This window comes from Cricetulus griseus (assembly GCF_003668045.3).
Source record: "Cricetulus griseus strain 17A/GY chromosome 1 unlocalized genomic scaffold, alternate assembly CriGri-PICRH-1.0 chr1_0, whole genome shotgun sequence".
Taxonomy (NCBI): domain Eukaryota; kingdom Metazoa; phylum Chordata; class Mammalia; order Rodentia; family Cricetidae; genus Cricetulus; species Cricetulus griseus.
The window spans coordinates 99,354,883-99,368,664 of record NW_023276806.1 but is presented as its reverse complement, the minus strand read 5'-3'; the positions used below and the strand labels follow the sequence as shown (position 1 = coordinate 99,368,664).

At 47.4% G+C, this 13,782-nt stretch overlaps 1 protein-coding gene across 1 annotated transcript in view; it reads right to left on the bottom strand.

The window, feature by feature from the left end:
- The window catches only part of Maml3 (mastermind like transcriptional coactivator 3), a 434,634-nt gene extending 421,489 nt beyond the window's left edge, over positions 1 to 13,145 (bottom strand). Inside the window, exon 1 of the mRNA XM_027394943.2 lies at positions 11,779 to 13,145. Within this exon, the coding sequence (XP_027250744.1) occupies positions 11,779 to 12,243 (465 nt within the window). The 5' untranslated portion in view covers positions 12,244 to 13,145. The remainder of the gene's footprint in view (positions 1 to 11,778) is intronic.
- Positions 13,146 to 13,782: the final 637 nt, after the last annotated feature.

The window sequence follows — 13,782 nt, the reverse complement described above, 5'->3', positions numbered from 1 at the left end:
GCAGTGAAAGTCATCCTGAAGGGGGAGTCGGGGAGAACGCTTCAAGGTAAGAAAGATGCACACCCAGAAACACCAAAAGCAAATGGGAGAAACACTGGGTCTGGGGAGCAAGTAGTTAACTAGATAGTTAGGAAAGAGGCAGAGGGGTTGGAACAGCTACTGTCCAGTGGCCACTCTGAGACTCTTTGTTTATGACGTTGGATGTGCAAGGTTCATGGTGAGGGGAGAACTTTCTCATTCTGTGTACACAGCAGCTCTTGCCATTAAGCTACTGAAACGGAAGGAATAGAGCTATTGTGAGAGGAAAGCCTTTCCCTGAGTGTGTACTGAATGTACAGCTGCACTAGCTAGCCAGGCACTTCTGTGGGGCAAAAACGTGGCTAAAGGACTTGCGGAGCTAGCTTAGTTGGTACCGTGTTAGTAGTTTTGTAAACAATGAGACATGAGTTTGATCTCCCAGAACCCCCATTAAAAATAAATAAATAAAAAGCCACCACAGGATGGTCTGCTTGTAATTCTAGTGCTAGGTGGATTCCTGGGGTTCAATGACCAGCCAGCCCTGACTACTCTGGGGGGAGGGGTAACCAGGCCAGTAAGACACTTTGCCTCCAAATCAACAAAAACCAGACTGCACCCAAGAAATGGCACTCCAGATTGTCTTCTGGTCTCCACATACATGTACATATATGTGCATGCACATACTCAGGCACACATAAGCCTGCACACACAGAAGCAGCAGTTATAAACACAGAAGTTATAAATTGGAATATAATGCTTAGTTCTCTGGAATTACTTAAAAGAGAAGCATAAAAAAATAGGTCCCCGGTTTATTTCTCTGGTCATATCTCTGCCACCCACAACATGTTCAGGTTCTAGGTCCTACTGTCACCGTGACAAAGATAAAACAAATGGGTAGTAAAGCAGACAAAAGAGAGAGAGAGAGAGAGAGAGAGAGAGAGAGAGAGAGAGAAGGTCAGAGGTCCATGAGGCCAGGAGACCTCAGAATTGGGAGTCCAGCAAGGCCACGTACCTCAAGTCTGGCTCCTGTTCAAACTGATCTGCCTCCCTACAAGCAAAGCCAGACAGACAAGGCCTTTCCCTGGGGAGAACACAACTCTGTAGGAAACGGGGCTGCTCAGACAAGCTTGCCAAGGGAGACTCCTGCAGCCCAGTGAAGGCACAAAAGCGCAGGAGCAAAGAACACTCCATCCACAGTGAAAACACAGAGCATAATTGCTTCATGTTAGAAAGCTGCTCAGCCAAGGGCAAATCCAAGTAGCCACAATTATGGAGGGGTCATGTCAGAGCGTAATAGAAAGCGTTGGGGCTTCTGTCCAAGCGAATGCTGTGGGAGGACTATGCAGGCAGGTCTATTCTCCAGCTTCTTCCAGAGTTGGCTGGTCAACACGCTGTCATTACCACATTACACAGACGACTAGATTAGTCAGGGCAATTTAACCCGTAGGAAGTGGCATCTCACAGAACTAAGATTTTCAACCACTTGAATGCACACCCATTGACACCCCAGGTTCTACTGGGCCAACTCAATGCTGAGCACACTCGCGCTCATGTACACACATACACATACACAAACACACACACACACACACACACACACACACACACACACACACACACTGACTACTGTCACACATCTGACCCTCACACATCTGGGCCTGAGAAACACAATACAATACTAACATATGCAAAGAGGGCCATCAACATCAGCCAAAGCCTCCACTTTAGGACAACAGAAAGAAATGACATCATTCCTGTAAGACACAACCTTTAAGGCTCATTTAATATCCTAAAAAGGATCAAGGGTGGGGCGCAGCAACAGAACACTCAACTCCCCTGCAGAAGGTCCTGGGTTCAATCCCCAATACAGCAAGAAATAAAAATGCTAGAGTTTGGGCCACAAACCCATACTATAGGTGACTGCCTTTCTGAAACAAATGTTTTTAAATTTATTTTTATTGTTGGTGTTTTGCCTGCGTATATGTCTGTGTGAGGGTGTTGGATCCCCTGGAACTGGAGTTACAGTTTCGAGCTGTCACATGGATGCTGGGAACTGAACCCAGGTCCTCTGGAAGAACAGCCAGTGCTCCTAACCACTGACCCATTTCTCCAGCCCCGATGTATATTCTTATTTATAGTTCAATTTGCTTATTTCTTTAGAGTCAGTCAGTTCTCCTCTTCCACCACATGGGTTCTAGGGGGTCAAACTCAAGAACTCATGTTTGGCAGCAATTGCTTTTACATACTGAGTGATTTCACCATCCCTAAAAACTGTATTATTTAAAGAGACAGAATTTTCATTTGTCCTACAGTGTGCTGTAATAAGTTATGTTAAACCATGCTTCATTGACAGACTTTCTGTCAGCTACTTATTTTCTGCTTATACTCATTATATAAACAGAAAAGCTTTCTTTGCTATAGAAATTCTCAAAAGTGTACAAGGGATGTGTGGATAAGGGGACTGCAGCATTAAATTGCCAAAACCTGAGGAGGGGACATGAGATCTTGCCTCAAAAAAGAAGCAAGCAAACAAACAAACAAAAACAGAGAAACCAATCACAGCATACCACACTATGGAACATTCACTGTCATCAAAAACAAAGAGTTGAAGCTCTAGGAGTACCACATGGCTATAGATGGAGTTCAGTTGGCAGAGTGTTTACCTAGAATGCAGGAAACCCTGGTTGGATTCCCAGCACTGCATCAATCAGATGTGCAGCATACCTGTGCCCATAATCCCAGCACTTTGGAGGTGGAGGCAGGAGAGTACCAAGTTCAAGTTCACCCTTGACTACTTAGCACATTCCAGGCCAGCACAGAACACAGGAGACTGTTTTTTTTTTTTTTTTTTTGTAGGTTTGTTGTTGTTGTTTTGTTGTTTAATTAGATTTATTTAGTGTTTGCCTTCATTTAGTAATTTATCTAGGCAGCACTCTGAGCTCCTCCTATCACACTTAGGTCCTTTCAGAATCACAAGGACATAAACATGAATAACAAGAGACTCCCATTGCTGGTCCTTTTCCCATGTTCCAGCCAACTCTGAAACTCTTGCTGGAATACTGCCACTCACCAAGTTAGCCCATTCCATCTCAGAACACCTTTCATTTTCATAAAATTGGTTTTTAAAATATGCATTATGCCAAAACCTGGCTTCTAATAACTGCCAACCACTGGTCCTAAATTTATCCCCTGAGGTCTAAAAGGGCACCTTTAACACTTTCTTTGCATGACAACACTTCAGATATTTTCATTCAGTGGTCCTGTTGCCCCCTCCATCACACTATACACTCAGCTCCAACCAGTGGTCTCCACTTGCCATGATTTCCAGCTCTGGCACCTCCCTGCTTGCTTTCAACTAAGTGCTCTCCTTTTGCCTGAACCCCACCACCACCCCATGTCAAGTGATGACCAGGACACTACAATCGCCACCTAATCACAAAGAAAAAGAAAGTGAAAATGAATTCCACGGGCTTCAACAATCATGCCCCCATCTTTTCTGTAGCAAGCCAGTGAGTAGATCATGTCCCCCAAAATAACTTTTTGGAAAAATATGAACTACAGCAGGGTGTGATAGTGTACACCTGTAATCCCACACTTTGGAGGTGAAATTCAAAAACTTCTTCAGGTACATAGTATGTTTAAGGCCAGAAAAAGCTATTGGAGACTTTGCCTCAAAAAAAGGGAGGGGGGGAAAGCTTTGTTATGGAAATCAATATTTAGAAGATGCAAAGTATTTATCATCCTTGAGGTTTTCCTAAATGTTAGTTTATTGCTCCCAGGAATATGACCGTACCTAACAGAACCACTTGAAACATGCAACTATGTCCTCTGTCCTCCAATGAGTATCCCTTTACCATGGAGTTTTCAGTGGCTACAGGAGTGCCCAACACACAGCAGTGATTCACTTCCAACTCATTAGACATCAGCTTGTGCAGAGTTTGGGTTAGGTTAAGCCTCATGGTGCTCTATTTTCAGGGTGCACTCGGGCAGGAGGTAACAGGGCAGAAACAAAGTCTATCATGAAAACGCAGCTAAGGAGCACAGCAGACTCTTGCCCTACTGAAGGATTTGATCCTAACCATCGTGCCATGAGAGGTGAGAAAGACAACTCATTGCTTTTGAGACAGGCAAGGAGACAGCACCAACCCTCCTGAAGGGAAAAGCCACAAAGTCCCAAAGTAGCTGGACAGAGCTGAAACCCAAGCATCACCCTGCTTTTCAACTCATCACAGCCACCACTTCTCTCACTCTTAGCAACAAATGCGCATTACAGAGAAACTATGAGTGAAACCACAGGGCATAAATCCATCCCCATCCCCTCTCCTTCCTGCCTCCAGGGAACCTTCTCGGTCAAAGGAGAGTTTCCCAAGCCCTGCACTACTGACATTCTGGATCAGGTGAATTCTTAATTTTGAACATGTATTAATGTGCTTCCTACTGCTATGATAAATACCAAGACCAAAAGCAACTTGGGGAAGAAAGGGTTATTACAGCTTACAAGTTCTAGACTATCAATGGGGGAAGCCAGGGCAGGAACTCAAGGCAGGACCTGAAGCAGAGACCATGGATGACCACTGCTTACTGACTTGTCCCTCTGGCTTGCTCAGCCTGCTTTTTATTACAGCCTAGGCCTAACTGCCCAGTGATGGCATTGCCTACAAAAAGCTGGGCCCTTCCATATTAACCATCAATCATCAAGCAAGACAATGGACCACAGGCTCGCCTACAAGCTATCTGATGGAGGCATTTTCTTGGTTGCAGTTCCCACTCCCCAGAGAAACCTGCTTTGTGTCAAATTTAAAAAACAAAACAAAAGAAAAAAACCAACGAACCACCATAGTGTTCTTTGCAAGTTACCTGTCAGAATGCCTGGTTTCTACCATGGAGACAATGGTAGCACCCCTAAATTATAACAATCAAAAATGTCAGGTGTGGATGAGAATAAGCTATTTAAAACATACTTTACCTATTAGCTCCAACTACCCACGCCACAATGTTGTTAACTACAAATGATCAAGACCCCCCATTTCTCCTCCATCTATTCATCCATGTTTATTGTTCCCTGCTACTGGAATTTGCTCAGCCCTTCTGTGTAGCAGACCTCCCTCCACCAGTTTATAGCTCTTAATGGGTACCATTCCCTTCAGATTCATTCAGTCTCTAGGTCACTACTGGCTTTTGTCAACGGAAGGTAGAAAACTAGCTGAGCCGTGTGAGGATAGACTTTGTCTTTCAGAGCTGGCATCATCCAACCTAGTCACAGGTATGAAGTCCCAGACTGAGGCTGCCTACACAAGTGCAGGCATAGCACTCCCGCCCATTCCTTTGATGGGAAAGAAGTGTCAGGAGGTGGATGGAAGAAGCAAATGTCACTTATCCTAATCCCTTCTTCCCAGGCAGAAGTAAACGCTGACATAGCTAAAGAGTGAAAGGTTCACATTCAAACAACATTTCACAGCCCAGATGCTAACCACCTGGACAGGCGTTTAAGGGGTTAGAAAAGAAGAGCCTGGAAGTTGTTAGTGTAAAATTAAATATTTCATTGAAGTGTTCTCTAGTTGTTAAAGAAATGGGGATGAGGGTCAGTTATTAGTATTTTTAAGAGATTCCATTTCAACATAAGGTCCCTCCTAGTCAATGGGAAGTCTGACAGAATTAAAAGGAGGTGCCTAAATGATCCTCAAAGAATCACTTTCCTTAAGTTAGAGGAAGTACAGCAAGACTTCTCTGGTTTTTATTAAGTTCCCCAAGGACAGGATGCCAGCCTTTAAAACCAACAAACAAAAAGCCATATCAGTTGTATCCTTTTCTTCTGCTTGTGTGCATGTGGCCCTAGGGGCACTAAACACAGTTTCTTTCTCAAATAGAGAAAGGGACTCAAGAACCTCTCTAGCATTTGTCAGACAGAACAGCCAGATAGCCTTCAAAAATAAAAACAAAATGTGTTTTCCTTCATTGCCCCTGTTAAACAGAATCCTGTAATTTCTAAGTATTTATTAAACAGTATGCCCTCAACTACATCTTATGAATAATTTATACACTCTTATTTCATTTTTTCTTTAAACTTTCTTAGATTTAAACAAAAACAAATTAGGTGAAGGAGAATTAATCACTTCTTGGCAATAGCCGATTACCCAAGCTGTATTTCCATCTCACAAACCTGAATAATGAACTTTTGGACATGTCTGTTTAAGGTACACGCAGTTTCCTTAATGAAAACTTAATTTGGAGAGACTTAAAACTTCACCAGTGCCAGTCGTCGTAGGACATGCCTTTAATCCTTTGGGGGGCAGAGGCAGGCAGATCTGAGTCCAAGGCCAGCCTGGTTTACAAAGGGAGTTCAGGAGTTGAGAAACACTGCCTCAGAAAAACAAAAAGCAGTAACAACAACGAAAAACTTACTAACAATCAGCTGTAAATCACCCCCCTCTTCATATACCAAAGTCAAATGAGTTTGAAATAACAGGAGAGTAAAGCATATCATTTTTCTTAAAATCTCACGGGAAGGGACTATATAGTGCCTGAAGCTACTAAGAGGCTGACACAGAAGACTATATTGATTTAATAGCAATCTGTTATACCCTCAAAATAAACTACAATAACAATGAAAACCTATGAAGAATATACATTGTCACGCAAATTAAAATAAAATTAACAATTTAACTTTTGTAAAGTACTACACAGACTGTGTACCAGAGATAGGCAATAAATAAGTTTAAAATTCAGTTTATGTCATATTATTTGTGCTAAGGAAGAGTAAACACTGTGTATAAAATCAAATCCACAGCAATCCAAAATGAAGTCTTACTATTTCTTGGTAGCCAGAAGCACCTGAGTTAATTTTTTCCTCTGATTGTTGCTTTCTCCCTGTTTGTGATAAAAGTGCTAAAGAGGAAGAGAAAGAGGAGAAGGCCAGAGCAGGAGGCCAGAGAAGGAAAGGAAAGCAGGGAGACACAGGTTCCAAATCCTCAACTCTGAGCTCTTCAACAACAGAGTAAACATGGACTGCTGTTGCTGTTTGAGACTTCAGGCAGATACTGTGGGAACCTAGAGAGCGGTTTGCAATCTGTTTCTCTATCAGAGTTGGGTGTCTGATTGACTCCACACTTCTCTATGGCAGATATCGTTAAAAAGGCAGGATTTGACTATCATCAGCTCTAGAAAAGAGTACAGCAAAAGAACTATTGGAAAAACAAACAGAATATTCATCATCCACAGAAACTCCTCAAGGAGCACCCACAAAGTGGATGCAACCAAAAATTACTGTTTATTACAGTAGATTCTGGGGAAGGGAGGTGCAAGAGCACAAGAGAATGCTTGCTCACAAGCATTCTTATCTCAACCAAATGAAAAGCCCCGTTGGGAAATCTAGCATCGAATTGTGAGTCTCATAGCTTAGGGAGAAAGTAACTCAATGTAGGGAAACTTGACCTCCCATGATCCTCATCTCTCCTACAGAAACTGAAACAGTGGCCAGAAAATGTTCGTTTCTCTCATATTAATGAGGCAGAAAATCTGAAAAATTATCTAGTTTGTTCTCATGGCTCTGAAAAGACAAGATGGGGATTATCAAGAATGCTACATCAGAGCCAGCTTTACCTGGGAAGGGACTCTGCTTGAATCTCATTTTGTAGATTATGACTAATGATTGAACTAACTGGACTTCTACTTTGCTGGCTGACTGTGTACAAAATAAAATGTGCCATGACCAAAGAATAAAACAGAATTATATGTATTGCTGCTTGAAAGCAATGCTTCTTGAGATTTAAAACACAGAGTGCCATATTGTTATGGAGGGAGGAATAAAGGTTCACAGTGCTCTCACAAACTTAAGACACACTGGGTCAGGTAATGCGGAGGTTTGGCCAAACCATCCCTCTCACCCAATACAGCAGCCGATAGAAAAGCCAGAAAGATGATCATGAAAATAAATTGTAAAAGGCAAACAGGATTCGTTGAGAAGAAAGTTCAGTAGTGAGCTAGCATGTTGGCATTTCCTGGGTCTATTCCAAGGATGGATGGGAGCATTTTTGGATGGGGTACAGTTATATATAGTACTCAGTGATTAATACATATATTATCAAATGAATTTTATGTGATAAACTCTTCAAGGCATGTGTCATACTGGTTTGTGCACTCTGCAAACTGTTCATAAATTCTTAGAATGATGACAAGGAAAGGCCATACACAGCGTAGGTCTCCAAGGTGAATAAGACTACTTTGAGATTGTCAAACTGGCATTGATGTGCTTTCTGATGTCTCTAAATGATGACACCTTGATCGTCAATCTTTGGACTTGAAAATCAAAACGATCTTAACACTAGACCCAGATCCTGTTCCAAGTACTGCAATGAACATATTTTGCTATCAGAAAAAGATCTTTGGTAAAGACAACATTAGAAAACATTGAGATACTCAAATTCATGAAGTCAATAGTTCTCACCAAGGAACCAAGAGTCTTGGGGAGGAGGGCTCTATAAAAATAAAATGTCTGGATCTAGCTTATCTGTGTCTAGAAAGGACCTGTCTCTTGAAGTAGTATATGTTCAAACCTAGGAGTGCTGCCTGCTCTATGCACTAGGTCACAGAGAACCCACGGCAATCTAAAATAGTCTAGACCCAGGGAAGATTACTGCTCACCTCCTCTCATTGCCTTTGGCTTGCTAGTTTGTGTGTCTTTCATGCCTATGCTTGTAAATGTGTAAGATAGGAAAACAAATCAAAAGCAGCAAAGCCCTCATTAGATTGTCCTCTTAACCCAGACCAGGCAGGAAGAATCAATCGATATTTAGTACTTTGGACATATTGGTCCTAAGAAGGTAAACAATAGCAATAAAACAAAAAAGAATCCTATTCGCTTTTATTTTTATCATCACTGTTGTTTGGCTGTGGTTGATCACCATTTTTCTTTAGGGCTTTCCAAATAGTGAGTCCAATTCGAGAACTAAATGTAATTGCTCTGTGCCTCACTGGAGTACCACTATAATCCAACAGTCAATTCAAGAAAACGAAGAGGAACATTTTCTTAGTAACCCATCTTGAAGATTTTTTATCTCATAGATAGGCTAAGCTTAAGGTATTCTTCCATCTTAGAAGCGGATGTGATTGCTGAAACTAATCAGGAAAATTTAACCCGTACAGGATGGTCACGATGCTAATTTTTCTCTGTGCACAGAATCTACACACGCAAGCAAGTCTAGGATTAAAGCAGTTTATTTTCATTCCACTCAACACACGTACTTCATACCAGCATCCTTGAGATGATTATGATTCGGAAGAAGCTATAATATATTGTTTTGCACATGGCTTTGGTAATTCTATAAGTCAATAAGCTAAATTATTGAAAACTGATGGAAAAATTTGATTTTCCGGCAATCGGTTTTTCAAGTCTATTTGTTGTTAACTTACTAAAGTAGGATTCATTGCGAAATTTATAGTTGCTGTCTTCATCTATTCAAATAAACTTTATATTTTCAATTTGAAGTTAAACCCTGGCTGGGGCGAATTGCTTCCTTGGCTTCTTCTACCTGAGAGTATCTTAGCACAGAGGCGCCCTTGTCCTCTTTCCATCAAAAGATGGTGAGGGAGGACACCGACCAGAAACAAAACTTTCTGGTCCTTAACGCTACTCCTCTCACCTCCGCACCAGGTCTATAAAAAAAGAAAAAAGAAAAAAGACAGTGGCTTTTGTTCCACAGTCGTTCAGTACCCCAGTCCATCCCCAAAGCTGTGTGACAAGACAGGAATTTTGGAACCTCACACAAAAAGTCCGTTTCGATGCAATTAGGGAGCAGAAGGTGTGCGAACACTAAAGGGGGTGGGGGTGGACAAGGATAGAATCCTAGATGCCTGGGTTATTCTACTCCAGCCTCGGGTTCGCTAAGTGAATCTCCCACGACTGAGGACGAGGACAGGGAGGGGGCTGGGGGACTGTTATGAACACCGGTGCCACCTGAGTCTACAACTACGGTGAAGACCTCGGTCTCGTCCCGGATCAGGGTACAACCAGGAAAAAGCCGGTGTGTCTGTGGTTTGGAGCTTCCTGTTTGTAAGCGAGTAGCTCCCTGGAAGACTCAGGGACTCGGGTTCTTCCTCCCACCGCTGGTGGCCTGAGGCGGAGGAGGGGGCAGGGCCGGAGGCGCAGGGCGGTCCCCGGGACTGCGCAGGGCCGCCAGGCGGACAAAGCGCCTCCCGCTCCCTCCCCCCACGGCCGCTTTCCAAAAGGGAGGGAGGGCCGGGGGGGGGGGTGGACAGGGAGACCGGGGAGGGAGAGGGATAGGAGGAGGGCGCTGCAGGCGGGACTGGGCTGGAGCGCGCAGAAGAGGGAGGGCAGGGAGGAGGGGCCAAGGAGTGCAGGGAGGAGGGAAGGATTCTTGAAGCCCAAGATAAACAAATTGTTCCTCTTCACGTGCGGGGTGGGGGGTGGGAGAGAGCTAGCTCCGCGGCCTCCCCTCCCCCACGTCGGCTCTTTGTCACCGCCCGCCCGCCCGAGCGCCCGGCGACACTGGCACCACCCCGGCGCTCCGAGATCCGGAACGTGCGCGATGCACAGAAGGCACACGGAGTGGGCGTCCCGCGCCTGGCTCCACGCAGCCGATGGAGGCGCAGCGGGGAGAGAGGGCGCGCTCTTAGGAGATGGCCATTACCCAGCTCCGAACCAGGAGACACGGTGGGGGAGGGAGTGCAGACACCTTTCCCAAGCTTCCTGCCTCCCCCTCCTCCTCTCCCAAGGAGGAAAGCTAGAGAACCTCGGAGTGGAGATAAGAGAAAGGATTCCACCCTCCCGGTTAGGGGTGGGATCGGCCCCTTCCTCTCCCTAGCACTTAAGCCATTGGCTGCGCATCCTCCCGCGAACCCACCCACCCGGCCATTTAAGCCTTTCTGCTCCTCGCTCCCCTCCACTCCTCCGGGCTCATTACCCTGTGCCTGAAAGTTGGCGGAGAACGACATGGGGACAAGTTGAGGAAGAGGATGAGGGACAATTCCAAGATTAGCGGCAGTGGCAGGGTCAGGGCGCAGCTCTGGCTTCCTTGCTCCCGCCCAACCACATCCCTCTCGACCCCTCGCGGCTGCCCCACCTGCCCTGCCTGAGCCGCTGGTCTCGAGCGGCGAGCGCAGCGCTCGCGCGGCCCGCATCCGCGCGCCTCCCCACGAGCACGCGCGCGCAGCCACCCTCGTTCGCATCTCACCCACTTCAAAGTTCATTCACAAAACTCTCAGACTTTCCCAAGCCCAAAGGAGAGGAAGCCAGGGACTCTTCCTTTCCCTCCTAAGGGTTAAGGGCCTGGTGCCCACTCAGAATGTGCGACAGCATCAATTTCTCCCTACAGCCGGCGGATGTGATGAGAGGGGTGGGCGAAAGGGGACCGATCTGGGGAGGCGCGGTGGCACGGCGAGAGGTTAAGGCGGGGCGTGGAGAAGAGCAGCGTGGTTTCTACTCCCGGGTTCACTCTCATTCGGATCGGTTTCTAAGACAAGGAGGGGGAAACTTTTCCTGCACCTCACTCCAACGCTCTTGGAGCTCCCTCCTCCCCTTGCAGTCGTGACTGGCTTCTCTCTCATCCCCTCCTCCCCAAATCTGACAACCCTGACAGATTAACAGGTAGCGGAGACAACGACAGCGTTTACCCTGAGAAAAGTTGACGTTAACCCTTCGGCTCCATCCCACCTCACTCACCCCCGGTGCAAATCAGACCCTCATACCCCCAGCCCAGAAACTCCACGCCCCCGACCCCAACGCGCGCCCCAGTGCGCCCTCACCATGATCAGCGTGTGGTTCCTCTGCTCCGCCGAGGCAGCCTCCGCATCTTGCTGGGCTTTGCTCGGGTGCTGTTGCTTGCCGGTGCCGGCGCCCGATTTCTTGGCCCTCTGCTCCAGGGTCCGCTGGTAAAGGCTCACGGTGTCCCGGCGCTCCAGCTCCAGCTGCTCCACCTGAGCTTGCTGATACCTGTTCTCGCAGTTGACGTGGTGCCGCCGGCAGCCCTCGATACGCTGCCGGAGCCGCTCGACCACCGTGCTGTGCTTGGGGACGGCCACCGAGCCGCCGCCGGGGCCCCCGGAGCCGCCGCAGCCGCCGGCAGCGGGGTGATTGCCACTCGGAGCAGCCGGAGTGCTATTGGGAGTATTCACGCCGATCCCGGCCCCGCCGAGGTTGCTGCTCAGGCTGCTGTTGATGCAGATACTACTACCATTCGCGGCAGCAGCGGGGGCTGCGAAATCCCCCATCCTGCTCCCGGGGCACACTATTTTGGAAGAACTTTTTTTTTTAATCCACCCCCCTATCAGCCTCCTCCTTGGGTCCAAGGATTAAAATAGTTTAAGTGGAACGCGGGGGAGACGCAAGCACATGGATGAAAACAGCGATCCCCACGGGGCGAAAAAAAAGGGGGAGAAATTTTGGGGTGGTTTTTGTTGTTGTTTCCTTAAAAAAAAAAACTGAGGAAAGAGGGGGTGTTATCGGAATACCATCAGACACCTATCAACAAATAGAATCCCAACAAACTGAGCCGGCAGCAGATCGGCTTGCAACTCAAGGGGAGATCCGCTCCTCGCCTGCCTCCTTTTAATAATCCATTATTTTCTAATAAATTCCAGGAGGTTTCCGGTGGTTGGCAAGCATTTTCTCCCTACGTACCGAAAAACACACCCCATGTACACACACAAGCGTGTGCCTCCAGTGCGGACACGCGCGACACACACTCACTCCACGCCGCATCGGAAAACGGCGAGCTTGCTTATTGCATTTTCCTTCCACAAAAAAGTTTTGGTGTTTATGCCGCCCCGTGTTCTCAAAGTACTTTGGCTGCTCAGTTGCATTTCACAGGAGCCTAGACATCGAGTCCTCGGGCTGGGGCAAGTAAACACATGGACAGTCCGAGGCGACTGCAAAAGTAGATCGCTGAAGTCCTTTGCGAAACGCCGCGCGGAGAGCAGCCCCTAACGCTCGGCCAGGCTGCCGCTGCCGCTGCCGCCGCCGCCTCCGCCACCATCACAATGATCAACTGCTCGCCGCCGCCGCCTCCTCCTCCTCCTCGCGCTCCTCCACCTCCTCCTCCTCCTCCATGCCAGCGGAGTGATATCAGGACGCGCGAGCTCAGTAAACACGGCAGCGGCGGCGGCTGGAGGCCGTGAGACGAGCCCGGGGACCCGGCGCAAAACCCGGCCCGGACTCTCCCCGGGCGGGAGCGGGCGCGGCGCGCACCTACCCTGCTCCCGCCTCCCTTGCCACTCCCCCCCACCACCACCACACACACACACACGCCGCCCTCCCTGTCCCCTGCCCAGCTGCTCCGCAGGCTAGGAAGCACGACCTGCCTAGAGGAGGGAAAGCAAAGATTGGGGGAAATCTCAGGAGTGGATCACCTTTTGACCCCCGTGCGCGCACGCGTGTGTGTGTGTGTGTGTGTGCGTGTGCGTGTGTGTGTGTGCGCGCGTGCGTGTGTGTGTGTGTGTGTGTACGCGCGCGCGCGTGAGTGAGAAGCGCGCGGTGCGCGCGTATGTGTGTGTGCACGCGCGAGTGCGGGGACGCGCCAGGCTGGCTGCGTTTCCTCCTGCCCAGCGAGGTATCCAGTGAGCCCAAGTTGTTGTTATACATTTATGCATTATATTGCAGAACTGTGCATGACCAGGCAGAAACATTGCAGCTTCCCGGCAGCTGTCATTCCCACCCATGTGGAACGAAAAAGGCAAATGAGTGACTTGTTTTTAAGACCCAAGGAGTAAATCCTTGCTAGTGCTGACGAACTCCTGCTCAAACTCTAGGAC